Source organism: Rhinoderma darwinii, chromosome 4, assembly GCF_050947455.1.
Source record: "Rhinoderma darwinii isolate aRhiDar2 chromosome 4, aRhiDar2.hap1, whole genome shotgun sequence".
Taxonomy (NCBI): Eukaryota; Metazoa; Chordata; class Amphibia; order Anura; family Rhinodermatidae; genus Rhinoderma; species Rhinoderma darwinii.
The window spans coordinates 247,630,671-247,646,935 of NC_134690.1; the positions used below are offsets into that span (position 1 = coordinate 247,630,671).

The window sequence follows — 16,265 nt, forward strand, 5'->3', positions numbered from 1 at the left end:
AGGTCAATTAAAATCTATCACGTATTCAGGAACCAAGAAGTCAGGAATATATTCAAAATGGCTACTTTATCCTGGGTTTAATATCTCATATCCTGTTATGACCCTCCTAATATAGAGCTCCAATATGGAAAAGGCGACCTTTGCTGCCTTAGCCCTATTATACCCTAAATAATCCCAATGTGTATTGTATTAAGACATAAGACAGACTCTTTAGAGGATATCGATCCAGGGCTTTCTAACAGATTACTACACAAGTATATTAAAGGGGTATTCCACTTAAAATATATATTTAGTAATAGATACTAAATAGGTATTAAACAAATATTCTAATATACTTACTTTTTGAAAGATCTTGATCTGTTTTAAACACAATTAGCATACCTTCCAACATTCCCGAGTGGCCGGTGGTATGTCCCGGTGTCAACTGTATCTGCATCTTCAGGATGCAGATACAGTTGAATCTAATGATGAATCAAGGAACCGTCAGCTCCCTGCTTCAGTGTTCCATTTGTTGAGGTCTCCCCGAGCAATGCAAGCTCTCCGGTCGGGGTTTCCTGTCTTGGGAAAGCCCTTGACTTCATTGTCGATATATGATGGGATAGGGCGGAGTTAGAGGCATTGCTTAAAACGAAAAAAAAATTAAAAAAAAACTGCGTTGCATGCGCCGCATTGCTTGTCCCTCTTGAAGGTTGGGAGATATGCAATTAGCGTCATGGGACACCATCCCTGTTGGAATTCAGCACATCCGATGACGTTCCGACCGTTCTTCTTTCTTCTGAACTTCCTGACGAAGTCCTCTTCTGGTCTGCTCCCTGAACGGCGTGTCATCAGTGACGTTCCTTCAGTGGATTGCAGCACTGTTGTTTCAGAAACATTTGGTTTTGTTGCTCTCAGTGATGTACTGAGAGCAGTAAAACGGCGAAAGGGAGGAGGGAGTGTGGACATGTGGGTGTACTAGGCGTGTTTGAAAGTTCTTGCTCCCGGCGCATGGAATGCTGGGAGACAAGCAGTGCATGCTGGGATGCAAGGCAGGCCACAAAAACGCCTTAAAAACGCATGCACCATTTTATAAAAAAAATGTTTGGGAAGGAAGTGTCAAGCCATCTTCTTTGCAAACTAAATAACTACGTTTGATAATCTTTCGATACTGCAGTCCAGCCATTGCGTTAGTTAATTTGGTTGTTGTGTGAACACACTATATATATTTTATCTGGAATAATTGATTTATAGGATGTATATCTGCTGTAATATATATACAGTATATTTCTACATATATATATATATATATATATATATGTATATATATATACAGGAATATATATCTGTGTATATATATATATATATATATATATATACAGATATATATATCTGTGTATATATATATGTATATATATAATCCCCAAAAAATCCCAAAGAAATTAAGAGGCAGCACTCCAAGGAAATTGGTGAAAAAAAGTGGTGTGTTTGTTCACCCCAGGCAGGCAAAGTTTCGATCGAAACATTGCCTGCCTGGGGTGAATAAACACACCACTTTTTTTCACCAATTTCCTTGGAGTGCTGCCTCTTCATTTTTTTGGGATTTCTAGATTTCATTAACAAGGGTTCCTAGTACTGTCCCACTACTGTCTCCGTGCTGCTTTATTCTTTTACTCATTATATATATATATATATATATATATATATATATATATATATATATATATATATATATATATATATATATACAAAATGTATTGAAACACCTACACATTACACCTACAGGCTCTTAAATGACATCCCATTCTAGATCCATAGGCATTAATATGGAGTTGGTCCTCCCTTTGCTACTAAAACATCTTCCACTCTTCTTGGAAGGACTTCTACAGGATTTTGGAGTGTGTGTGTGGGATTTTTTTTCCCATTCATCGAGTAGAGCATTTGTGTGGTCAAACACTGATATTGGACAAGAGGGTCTGGCTTACAATCTCCGTTCTAGTTCATCCCAAAGGTGTATGATGGAGTTGAGGTCAGGGTTCTGTGCGGCTAGTCAAGTTCTTTCACACTAAGCTCACCCAACCATGTCTTTATGGACCTTACTTTGTGCACTAGTGCACAGTCATGCTGGAACAGAAAAAAACCTTCCCCAAACAGTTCCCACAAAGTTGGAAGCATACAATTGGCCAAAATGTCTTGGTATGGTGAAGCATTACGATTTCCCTTTACTGGAACTAAGGGGCCTAGGCCAACCCCTGAAAAACAACCCCATGGCATTATCCATCTTCCAGCAATCTTTACAGTAGGCACAATGCAATCAGGCAGGTAACGTGCTACTGGCATTCGCCAAACCCAGATTCGTCCATCAGACTGCCAGATAGAGAAAAGTGATTTGTCACTCCACAGAACACGTTTCCACTGCTCCAGAGTCTAGTGGCGGCGTGCTTTACACCACTCCATCCAACGCTTGGCATTGTGCTTGCTGATGTAAGGCTTGCATGCAGTTGCTCGGCCATGGATACCCATGCCATGAAGCTCCCAGCATACAGTTTTTGTGCAGATGTTAATACCAGAGGAGGTTTGGAACTCTGCAGCTATTGAGTCAGCAGAGCGTTGGTGACTTTTATGCACTATGAGCCTCAGCACTCGGCGGCACCACTCTGTATTTTTACCTGGTCTGCCACTTTGTGGCTGAGTTGCTGTGGTTCCTTAGTGCTTCCCCTTTACAATAATATCACTCACAGTTGATGGTGAAATATCTAGGAGGGAAGACATTTCCCAAACTGACTTGTTGCAATGGTGGCATCCTATTATAGTACCCCACTGGAATTCAGTGAGCTCTTTAGAACGCCCCGTTATTTTTCAAATGTTTGTAAAGGCGACTGCATGACTAGGCGATGAATTTATACACCTGTGGCAATGGGACTGAATGAAACACCTGAATTCAATGATTAATAGGTGTGTCCCAATACTTTTGACTACATAGTGTGTGTATATATATTTGTACATGTCAACTATGCAATACTGAATGCACAGTTGGAAGCAGCAGCATAAAGAAGCAATTTCCACATTTTTGAATGCGGGTTACTTGCGTTCTTTTTGGGTACATGATGCGATCGATCTCTTCAAATATCTTCCACTTTAGGAAAGTCTTGCTTTTTGTCATAGGAGTTATATTGATGTACTGTGTGACAAATGATATGAAGTTACATTCACTTACCATTTGGGGAAACTTGTCACCTCAACTGCAGATAGTTGGCTAAATTTGGACAAATCTCTGTGCTCTGATGTCATGTTATGATGGGAATTATCTGTACAGCTCACTCATTTAGAAAACAATAGGAAATAGCAACATAGAATATCGGAATAAAATACCACTATTTCCATGCAGCATTTACCTTTCTTTTTTAAAACTGTTTTGTGATGCGCTTAAAATGTAAATACTATATCATATCGCAAGGTGCTACATACTGTATATCCGACTGCTATTTTATTATACAATTTTACTTACAATGTGTTAAAATACTTTATGTTATTTTTTTGGCAGGTTTTCCAGATTGCTTATGTTATCATTAAAGCTGCCAACTCCCCACGGCCTGGAAACTGGATTCTAGAACGATCTCTTGACGGTATTACTTATAAACCATGGCAGTACTATGCGATCACTGATGGCGAGTGTTTGACCCGGTATAATATTATGCCCCGACCTGGAATATCCTCATACATGCAGGACGATGAAGTTATCTGTACATCTCATTATTCAAGGATTCACCCACTTGAAAATGGAGAGGTAAATTGTGCAATGAAGCAGTTGTAAAGGCTTGACAGCGCCAAAAGCTGACTTAACCGTGCTCGAACTGACAGGTTTTATTTTCATGACGGCGGCACACTGCAGGCTGACAGTGCTCTCTGATTGCCTGTAACATAGCAGGCGAGGGGGTTGAATTGGGAAACACATTTACATTTCCACAGAGTAATGTTTCAGCACAAAGAAGACAGATAGAGAAGCAAAGGTGACAGAAAGATGCACCCACTAGTTTAAAGTTGAAAAAAAATAATTCATTACATTATGCAGAAATGCCAGCGATGGCAGCAGTGTTTTGTGATTGTTTAACAGGTTTGTGCTGAAAGTATTTACATTGTATACTAATGAGACTTGTGGATGCGTGTATATTTTCTTTGCAATGTTCAGCAGTCAGTAAGCCCTGGTTCTCAGATATGGCTAAAAGTAAAACAGCACATATAATGGATTAAAATAAAGAAAAATAAAGGAAAATAATAACAATAAGCAAATTGATGAAAAAATTACCTTAAAATAAAAGTTCAGGTATAGAAAAATTATTGTAAACAGAAATCTATGGAACAGAGGACAACAGACTAAATAAGTATCATCTTTGATTTTTGCATTCTTGCTTTGTCTCTTTCAATATATATTTACTACGTAATCCCCTATTTACTTAATCTGTAATTCTTATTAAATAACAATGCTGAAGCATCTTTTCTTCTAACTCTTCCATTCCTCTCTTATTCCTCTGGGAAATGTATGAGTAAATTGATACGTGGGCGTTACCATTTCCCTTAGTCAATAGGGTGCATTCCTACACAGTCTTACAAAATCAGCACTGATTGGACAGTGTCATAGTCCCTAGGGACACACCCCAACAAAATAGATAAGTATCATCTTTGATTTGTGTATACTTGGTTTGTCTCTTTTAGTAAATATTTACTACATAATCCTTTAATTACTTAATCCGTAATTTATATGAAATAACAATGCTGAAATATCTTTTCTTCTAATTTTTTCATCCCCCTGTTATTCCTCTGGGAAATGTATAAATAAATTGATATGTGGGCGCTACCATCTCCCTTAGTCAATAGGGTGCATTTATACACAGTTTTACATATTCAGCACTGATTGGACAGTGTCGTAGTGCATAGAGACACACCCCTTTGGCAAGGGGAATAGTATAACGCAGTCTTCCATGTATTCATACATTTCCAGGGGGAATAACAGAGAAATGTCACAACACAGAGACTTAAGGAAAGGTGCTTAAGAATTGTTATTTCATGGGGCATCCAATTTTTTTTACTGAAACAAACATGTCAGGAGAGCTAAAAGTTCCTTTTTAAGCCTATGGTTACCTAGGTTATCTGTCTTCTAGATTACATAGGAGTAGAGTAAATTCAGCAGCTTTCTAAAATGATTCACTACAGTACATAGCTATAGGATGTGCAAAGCAAATAATCTCAACCAGGCTAAAAAGTGGGGGCATGATGAATTATCAATTAAATTGCATACTGAAGTAACTGTGCTATACTGAGATATATCACTTTTTTATGTAGTATATAGAGCTCATTAAAGAGAACCTTTCACCTCCCCATACATGTGCAGCTGAGTGCAGCATGTAATGGGCAGGGCTGCACAAACCCTGGGGCACTTTAAAAAATTTGTCTACCTCTCTCCGTTATTTAGATATCGGTGCCGTTATAGTTGGCACCCGATATTTAAATAACCCCCTGAACAGTCAACGGGGCGTGTACTGTCAAGGGGGCATGTTACTATGGCTGTGACACTGTCCAATCAGATATGGACAGTGCCACAGCATGAGAGAGTGTGCAATTGCAGTCTTTTCACCCGAACATGCAAAGGGAAATGTCAGTGCTACGGACAAAGATGTGGAGAGCTCTCAGCTCTTGTGAAAAAAAATAACATATTAAAAGTTCAAAAAACCCCCCTTTTCCCATTTTCCCCCTAGAGCATAGTAAAAAATTAAATAAATAAACATAATTGGTATCGCCGAGGTCCGTAAAAGTCTGAACTTTTACAATATATTGTAAAGAAAAAAGATGTGGTTATAACCAAACCATACTTAACAAACCCAAAATTGCAATATAATATAGCACGGTGCCATTCCTGATAAAGATTATGGAAAAAAGAAAAAAGAAAAATGATCCAGGAATATAGATAGGCACTCTTGGGTTAAGTAAAATTCAATATAGTATTTTATTTTTGAATCCAGATAATACCGGCAATATAAATTTTAACAACAACAAAAGTATATTTTTAAAAAGAACCTCCTGGCCAGGAAAAAGGACATACAATGGCACCCTTAATACATTAGAGATATTACCAGATGAATATACAACGTACTATATATGTACAGAACAGTTTTGAAAAGATAAGAAATTCCAAATGAAAAACCGCTGGGTTGTGTTCACACTTGCGGTTTTCAACCATATCTGTTATTTTAATCACAAAATGGCCAGAGTTCCTATTGGGAGTGACTGGTAATGATGTTTTTGAAGAAATTATTTTGATACGCATATAATTGAATATAACTCTAACGATAGGAAGGTAGTCCCATGTATTAAGGGGATGTAGTTTACAGCGTGCTTTTTTTCCTCTCATAAGTGGATCCTTGGTTCTAATTTGAATCTTGTGGTGATAGGAAGTCTTTTCACAGACCCTTAGAGTCAAATGTGTAGCCCTCGTAATCTTGAGCTTTAATACAAAGCACTCTTATAACTTGTATAGGATTTTTACCTTTAACATCCAGCGAGTGCCGAGAGGCCAGCTGTAGAGGTGGTCAGCCCAAGGATGGAAAATAGTAGATCTCCACAGAAGCAGAGTTCATCTGTATGGCCACACATTTAATTCAAAGCCTCCAAATCTCCACCATCACATCAAATGACGATCTCCTCCTTTGATCCATGCGGGTATTTCACCACTGCACTCAAAGAGATACGGACCTGAGAGGGCAGGATTACATGCCGGCATCAAGGTGGATTAGGAGCACTCCGAGAGACACAGACCCGACAGGGTAGGATCGCACGCCGGCAACCAAGTGAGTTGAAAATCCAAAGTAAGTTTCCTTCCACGTGGTATCTCCAACATTGGACGGGGATTCTCAGGGCAAGGTTTAGACGTCACTACCTGCCCTGTTGATTAGAACAGCTGACGCGTTTCATCCCTGAACGGGATTTCTTCAGAGCAGTTTGACAGGTGCTGCCAAGCACAATGTATTTATAGTGTCCCAAGTTCATTCATTGGTTCTGTGGTCATAGACATAATGTTTCATGGGGATAATTAAAAGAGACGTTATGGATAGTGCATGTTGATCTTTCGTAAGGAACAATAATCAATTTTGACAGCAAGTATAGATATTTATTTTTACAATCAAACAGGCAATTCATATGTCCACTAAGTCGTATTAACATGATATGTTCAGTATTTTTATGAAGAGGGCAATCAGTGGTGCATCTCTACATGGTCCTCAACATAGAGTCCTTTGTTACCCTATTGAACTATATTATACGCTATTTAAGATTAGCAGAATTAATTAGTATTTTGAAGCTCAATAGATAATCTGTTCAATTTTGTAGCTATCTATACATATATGCATATGGAATTCATAAGGTACTTCAGGGGAAGCAGGGAGAGAGGACCGTAACCATTTAAGGTATTAGGACCTGGGTCCCCACTACCCCCAAAAGAAATAGACTATCAAAAGTCAATATGGTAATTTTATCACTAGGTCTCATAATCATATGTATATATATAACTGTTGCACATGAGGGGGACCACCATAAAACTCCAAAGGGGGGCAGGGCGGGGGATACAATGTCCAAAAGGGGGCAATGGATCCCTAGTTTCCACCACCCACAGAGAGCTAAGGGCAACTCATACCCCTTAGAAAGAAAATTACAAGGGATGGATAATATGTTCATTTATTTTATTTTATTTATCCAATTGATTCAATATTTCATACCAGGAAAAATATTGCTCATGCTCATTCTACAAAAAGCAAATTCCTGATATGTATCAAATGGGATATCCAGACCAGAGGCACATTATTAAAGTTAATATCAAGTTCCAAGGAAAAAATATATCCAATCCATAAATTAGCCATTTTTTGATCCAAGATTTATCCCTGCAGGATTTACTTATCTAGTGCTGGGTAACTCAGAAAATACAGGAAATTGAGAAGGGAATACAACACTGGAAGACAAAGGGTTCCACGTACTTTTATCAAGGAGGAGAAAAAGCAAATGGAGACCAATACAAACACAGAAGATATGGCCATCCTAATGGGAATCCATTGGCTCCCATCTGTTTTGATCTCAGAGGAACATGTTAAATTTTATTTCATTATTTAGTCCCCTAGGGTTCAAGGTTCCTAATGTGTAAATCCACATGGTTTCTTTTTGAAGGAGTGTTCGGTTAAAATCACCCCCCCTTCTATCTTGGAATAGCTGATAAATCCCCATAAATTTTAAGCCTGTTGGTGATTGGGCATGATATGTTTTAAAATGTGCAGCTAGAGGATTTGTTATTTCACCTTTGGTAATGTCCCGAATATGTTCGCTGATGCGAATATGTAATTCTCGCTTCGTTTTGCCAATATATTGTTTCCCACATGGGCAGATAATGGAATAGACGACCATAGTTGAACGGCAATTAATAAAGTTATAAACTTTAAATTCCCTTTTGTGTTCACTATCAAGAAAAGTGTCAGATTTTAATACATACTTACAACATCTACAAGAGCCACACATGAACATTCCTTTTGGACGTTTCTGTAGCCATTTCTCATTACCTGGGGTCCTTCTCTTAAACTCAGAGCTTACCAACATATTCCTCAGCGTGGGGGCCCTTCTGGGGACCATACTCGGTACATTCCCCACTATTGAGTTAATTCTTTTATCCAAAGTCAAATGTGGCCAGTTTTTTATCATCAAATTCCTAAGTATATCCCAATGGGACCCATACCTCGAAATGAATCTGACTCTATTGTCACCATTATCTTTTTTACCTCTCTTGAGGATTTCCTCTCTGTTCTGTCTGGATGCCCTATTGTATCCTTTCTTAATTAATTTTTTGGAGTAACCCCTATTTTCTTGTGCTTCACTTTTGAAGTCCCTGAAATCAGTACAGTTGCGGCGAATTCGAAGAAATTCGCTTATCGGGATCCCCTTGATTTGAGAGGGAAAGTGATGGCTACTTGCTGCCAATAGGGTATTACCTGATGTTGGTTTCCGATATGTAGTTGTTTTTAATCTGTTTCCCTCCCTATGAATATTAAGATCAAGAAAGCTAATATGATCTTCACTGTAAGTAAAGGTCAGAAGGATATTTAAGTTGTTAACATTTAAGTCTCTAATAAAGCTATCCAGTAAATCCAATGGTCCCCTCCAAACTAGGAGAACATCATCCATGTATCTCAGCCCAGCAGAGGCGCATTTTCTGAAGAGGGGGTGTGGGTATACTATAAATTCTTCCCACCATCCCAAATGTAAACAGGCATATGATGGTGCGCAAGAGGATCCCATGGCTGTTCCACGCGTCTGCCGATAGAATTTGCCATCAAAAGAGAAACAATTATAATTCAAGACGAATTCCAACATTTCAATAATAAATTCATTTTGGTGAGCCCAGTCCCCTCCTCTCCTCTCCAGAAAATGCGTGACCGCTTTAAGGCCAATATCATGTGGGATGGAAGTATACAATGACTCCACATCCAATCCTACCAGGATGAAATCCTCCTCAAGGGTCAATTTGTCAATTTTATTTAAGAGGTCCCCTGTGTCCAACACAAAAGATGGAAGTGTGTGAACAAAGGGTTTCAATTTTTCGTCTATATATTTCCCAAGGTGATCTGTTGGGCCATCACACCCCGAAATAATTGGTCTACCCGGGGGTGTATTCCTATTTTTGTGCACCTTACGAAGCACATATATAGTAGGCATGCGAGGTTCCCTTACCTCCAAATATTGGAACTCATTTTTATTAATTAGGCCCTCATCTAATGCGAAAGTCAGTTTTCTATTCAAGGTCCCCATTATATGATCCGATGGGTTATCTTTCAAAAGGGAATATGTATCCGTTTCCAATTGTCTTTTAATCTCACCGACATAGTCCTCCTCTCTGAGTAGGACAACATTTCCGCCCTTATCACTGGGCTTGATAACAATATTCTCAATATTCTGCAATTCCTTCAGGGCTTTTCGTTCCCTTTCAGTTAAGTTGTCCTCACATAGGAAGGAGGACCAGTCGATGACACTTATGTCCTTTTTCTTTTTTCCATATTACAATATATCATTATTTAACCTGCACAGTGAACGCTGTAAAAAAACAATTTGTAAACGCCAGAATGTCTATTTTTTGGTCACCTCATCTCCCACGAAAAATAAAATATAAAGTGATCAAACCGTCGCATGTACCCCAAAATGGTATTATTAAAAACTACAGCTTATCCTGCAAAAAATAAACCCTCATACCACTTAATCGACGAAAAATAAAAAAGTTATGGCTCTCGGAATTTGGCGACACAAAATACATTTTCTTTTTTACACTTAGGTTTTTACTTGTAAAAGTAGTAAAATATAGAAAAAACTATATATATTTGGTATCGCTGTAATCGTATTGACCCACAGAATAAAGTTAACATGTTGTTTTAATTGCAAAGTGAATTTCGTAAAAACGGAGTGCAAAAAACCATGGAGGAATCAGTTTTTTTTCATTTTGTACCCCACAAATATTTTTTTTCCTGTTTCCTAGTACATTATATGAAAACATAAATGGTGCTACGGAAAACTACAACTCGTCCCGCAAAAATCAAGCCCTCATAGCACTATATAGACGGAAAAATAAAGATGTTATGGCTTTTGGAAGGTGGGGAGGAAAAAACGTAAATTTAAATCTGAAAGTTGTTTACGACGGGAAGGGGTTAAGGAATGCAAATAAATGCCTCTCTTAGTTGAACCCTAGTAAAGCTTACGCAACAATGCCTAAGATCATATGATTTACATATTACATATTTGGATATTTCAATTAGGTGCCCAATTGTATTTGAGCTCTTTTGCAAGCAGAAATGCGTCATCTAGTTTTCACATGTTATAATGTAACATACAGTATATTATAAACACATATTGCAATATTGCTTCTCTCAGACGCCATCATATTCCCCTTCACAAGTATAATTCACTGTATTTAACCCCTTCCCTCTTTGGCCGCTTTTGACCTTCCTGACAGAGCCTCATTTTTCAAATCTGACATGTTTCACTTTATATGGTAATAACTCCGGAATGCTTTTACCTATCCAAGTGATTCTGAGACTGTTTTCTCGTGACACATTGGACTTTATGTTACTGGCAAAATTTGCCCGATACATTCAGTATTTAATTGTGAAAAACACCAAAATTCAGCGAAAAATTGCAAAAATTTGCATTTTTCTCAATTTAAATGTATCTGCTTGTAAGACAGGCAGTTATACCACACAAAAATGTTGCTAACTAACATCCCCCATATGTCTACTTTAGATTGGCATCGTTTTTTGAACATCATTTTATTTTTCAAGGACGTTACAAGGCTTAGAACTTTAGCAGCAATTTCTCACATTTTCAAGAAAATTTCAAAATGCTATTTTTACAGGGGCCAGTTCAGTTGTGAAGTGGGTTTGAGGTCCTTAGATATTAGAAACCCCCAATAAGTCACCCCATTTTAAAAAATGCACCCCTCAAAGTATTCAAAACAGCATTTAGAAAGTTTCTTAACCCTTTAGACATTGCGCAGGAATTAAGGCAAAGTAGAGGTGAAATTTACAAAGTTCATTATTTTTTTCCAGAAATTCATTTTGAATCCATTTTTTTGTACCACAGAATGTTTTACCCAAGAAATGCAACTCAATATTTATTGCCCAGGTTCTGCAGTTTTAGGAAATATCCCACATGTGGCTCTAGTGTGCTACTGGACTGAAGCACCGGCCTCAGAAGCAAAGGAGCACCTGGTGGATTTTGGGTCTCCTTTTTATTAGAATATATTTTAGGCACCATGTCAGCTTTGAACAGGTCTTGTGGAACTAAAACAGTGGAAACCCCCCAAAAGTGACCCCATTTGGGAAACTACACCCCTCGAGGAATTTATATAGGGGTGTAGCAAGCATTTTGACCGGCCAGTTTTTTTGCAAAAATGTTTGGAACTAGGCCATGAAAATGAAAATCTAAATTTTTTCAAATAAAATGTAGGTTTAGCTAATTTTTTTTCATTTCCAAAAGAACTAAAGTAGAAAAAGCACCACAACATTTGTAAAGCAATTTCTCCCGAGTAAAACAATACCCCACATGTGGTTATAAACGGTTATTTGGACACACGGCAGGGCTTAGAATGGAAAGAGCGCCATTTGGCTCTTGGAGCTCAAATTTAGCAGGAATGGTTTGCGGAGGCCATGTCGCATTTGCAAAGCCCCCTAGGGGACAAAACAGTGGAAACCCCCAACAAGTGACCCCATTTTGGAAACTATACCCCTCGAGGAATTTATCTAGGGGTGTAGCAAGCATTTTGACCGGCCAGTTTTTTTGCAAAAATTTTTGGAACTAGGCCATGAAAATGAAAATCTACATTTTTTCAAATAAAATGTAGGTTTAGCTAATTTTTTTTCATTTCCACAAGGACTAAAGGAGAAAAAGCACCATAAAATTTGTAAAGAAATTTCTCCCGAGTAAAACAATACCCCACATGTGGTAATAAACGGTTGTTTGGACACATGGCAGGGCTTAGAAGGGAAAGAGCGCCATTTGGCTCTTGGAGCTCAAATTTAGCAGGAATGGTTTGCGGAGGCCATGTCACATTTGCAAAGCCCCTAAGGTGACAAAACAGTGGAAACCCCCAACAAGTGACCCCATTTTGGAAACTATACCCCTTGAGGAAATTATCTAGGGGTATAGTGAGCATTTTGACCCCACAGGTTTTTTGCAGAAATTTTTGGAAGTAGGCTGTGAAAATGAAAATCTACATTTTTTCAAATAAAATGTAGGTTTAGCTAATTTTTTTTCATTTCCACAAGGACTAAAGGAGAAAAAGCACCATAAAATTTGTAAAGAAATTTCTCCCGAGTAAAACAATACCCCACATGTAGTAATAAAAGGCTGTTTGGACACACGGCGAGGCTGAGAAGGGAAAGAGCGCCATTTGGCTTTTGGAACTCAAATTTAGCAGGAATGGTTTGCGGAGGCCAGGTCACATTTACAAAGCCCCTGAGGGGACAAAACAGTGGAAACCCCCAACAAGTGACCCCATTTTGGAAACTACACCCCATGAGGAAATTATCTAGGGGTACAGTGAGCAGTTTGACCCCACAGGTGTTTTACAGAACTTATTGGAAGTAGGCCGTAAAAATGAAAATCTACATTTTTTGAAATAAAATGTAGGTTTAGGTTTTTTTTTTAATTTCCACAAGGACTGAAGGAGAAAAAGCACCATAAAATTAGTAAAGCAACTTCTCCCGAGTAAAACAATACCCCACATGTGGTCATAAACGGCTGTTTGGACACACGGTAGGGCTCAGAATGGAACTAGCACCATTTGGATTTTGAATAGTGTCTGGGCGCCATGTCACATTTGCTGAGCCCCTGTAGTACTAGTACAGTGGAAACACCCCAAAATTGACTCCATTTGGGAAACTGCACCCCCTGAGGAATCATCTAGGGGTATAGTGAAAATTTTGATCCCAAAGGTTTTTTGCTGAATTAAGCCATGAAAATGAAAAATATTTTTTTTTCCAACAAGATGTCGTTTTAGATCAACATTTTTCATTTTTACAAGGAATAGAGAAGAAAAAGCACGCCAACATTTGTAAAGTAATTTCTCCCGAGTAGGGTAACACCCTGTATGTGGTTATAATCGGCTGTTGACATATATGGGAGCATTCAGAAGAAAAGGAGCGGTATTTATCTTTATCGTAGATTTTGCTGGAATGGTTTGCGGACGCCATGTTGCATTTGCAAAACCCCTGATGTACCAAACAAAAGTGACCCCGTTTTAGAAACTACACCCCTAAAGGCATTTATCAAGGGATGTAGTGAGAATTTAGACTCCACAGGTGTTTTTCAGAAATGAATACGCAGTGGATGGTGCAAAGTGAAAATTGCAATTTTTCCACTGATCTGCCCATTCACCACACAAGATGTTGTGCCCCTGGAGAATGTTACCCCATAAATTGTTAAGCGGGTTCTCCCGGGTATGGTAATGCCTTACTTGTGGCCATAAATTGCTGTTTGGGCACACTGTAGGGCTAAGAAGGGAAAGACCGCCATTTTGAGCATGGATTTTGCTTGGTAGTTTTGTTTGAGTTTTGCTGGTATTCAGTTTATAATGTGGTGGCATATGTAATCTGTGCGGAGAACATCAGGGTATATGTAATCTGTGCGGGTACATCAGGGCATAATAAGAGGGTATAATAATGGGGTAAATAATACAATTATCCATAGATGTGTTACACGCTGTGAAGCGATCCGTTATGCACAGGCCGGCGTCACACTGATAAATGGTTTTCTTTCTTATCCCCCTTCTGTAACGCTCTGCACCTTTTGGGGACTTTTTCTCCTTCGTAGTTTAGGAAATATTGCTGGGAAAGTTTTGCGCTGGTATAATACGGGCGCCCTCGCTTCCAGCGGATGTGCGATGTCCCTTCCCTTTCCTAGTTCCTAAATACTAGGGCCCTGAAACTGAAGGAATGTTCCCCTCCGGCCTGGGCATTGAGATGTTATTTCATCACCGCATTACTAGTGCCGTAACTTTTTTGTTTTTCAGTTGATTGGGCGGTGTGCGGGCTTGTTTTTTGCGAGACGGGCTGCAGATTTCATTGGTACCATTTTGGAACACATACGACTTTTTGATCACTTTTTATTTCATTTTTTGGTAAAGGAAATTACCAAAAACAAGCAATTCTGGAATCGTTTTTTATTGTTTTTTTTATCGGCATCCACAGTGCGCCCTAAATTACATGTTAGCTTTATTCTGCCGGTCGATACGATTACGGCGATACCAAATTGATATAGTTTTTTTTATGTATTGCGGCTTTTGCACAATAAAATCACTTTTTTTATAAAATCATTTGTTTTCTGTGTCGCCATATTCTAAGACCCATAACTTTATTATTTTTGCGTGCACAAAGCGGTGTCAGGGATTATTTTTTGCGGGACGGATTGCCGTTTTTATTGGTACAATTTTGGAGTAAATGTGACTTTTTGATCACTTTTTATAGCATTTTTTGGAAGGAGATGTGACCTAAAAACAAAGATTCTGGCGTTGTTTTTCATGGTTTTTTTTTACGGCGTTTACCGTGCGGGATAAATTACATAATAGTTTTGTAGTTTGGGTCGTTATGGACGCGGCGATACCAATTATGTATAGTTTTTTTAATTTTTACGGTTTTTCCCATAATAAAAGACTAACTATGGGAAAAAAGTCAGTTTAGCTTTATTTTTATTTGAAATGTGTGTGTTTTTATTGTTTTACCACATTTTTATTAACTTTTTTTTACTTTTCTGACTTGTCCCAGTAGGGGACATGAGGGCCTGATGCCCCGATCGCTACTCTAATACACTGCACTACATACGTAGTGCAGTGTATTAGCGCTGTCAGTTATTCACTGACAGCAAGCCTATGAGGACACGCCGAAGGCGGGTCCTCATGGGCTCCCGTACAAGGCAGACTCGGACGCCATTTTCTGGCGTCCGATTGCCACAGCAACCCAGCGATTGCATCACTGGGTTGCCGATCGGGTGAAAACCTATCAGATGCTGCGCTCTATTGAGCGCAGCATCTGAGGGGTTAATCTGCCGGATCGGAGAGTAGCTCCGGTCCTGGCAGTTACAGGAGGGTGCCAGCTGTATAATACAGCTGTCACCCCGCGGTGATGGTGCCGACTCTGCTTCTGAGCCCGCACAATCACTGCGCCGTACATCGGGAGGTGCTTCCCGCAAAGCGCCGTACATGTACGGCGCATGTCGGGAAGGGGTTAAGCAATATATATTGTGCTCCCACAAAATATGAAAATTTGTAAATTCACTGAAGTGATATATGAGTAAAATGTATAACTTTTATTTCATAACTCTCTAAAAACAGGGGTACAATCACCACTGTGAAAAGCCCAACCGTGTATATTAAAAACGTATTAAACAAATACTCCAGGTCCTGATTCATTTGTGAACCCTCTATGACTGGGTATATTATAAAGATACCAATGTGGAATCAGCGTTTAAACATTGGTGTAACAGTGTTTTAGACCCTAAAACACACCGGAGCCTGCGATAACCGCACCTAAATCTCCTGTTGCTAAGGTACACAACGATGCCACTGTCCCCTATGCTAAAATCCCTTACTTAACCTGACCCTACGTGTTTCTATACTTATCATCATCAGGGGTCTGTAGCTTGGTCACTCTGGCCTGGATGCCAGCGATATTTCTTCAGCAGCAGATATACTGTTTTTAGAGAGTTATGAAATAAAAGTT

At 38.9% G+C, this 16,265-nt stretch overlaps 1 protein-coding gene across 1 annotated transcript in view; it reads left to right on the forward strand.

Annotated features, from left to right (window-relative positions):
• The window catches only part of LAMA2 (laminin subunit alpha 2), an 852,154-nt gene that overhangs the window by 259,446 nt on the left and 576,443 nt on the right, over window positions 1–16,265 (forward strand). The window contains exon 5 of the mRNA XM_075863715.1: window positions 3,521–3,763. Within this exon, the coding sequence (XP_075719830.1) occupies window positions 3,521–3,763 (243 nt within the window). The remainder of the gene's footprint in view (window positions 1–3,520; window positions 3,764–16,265) is intronic.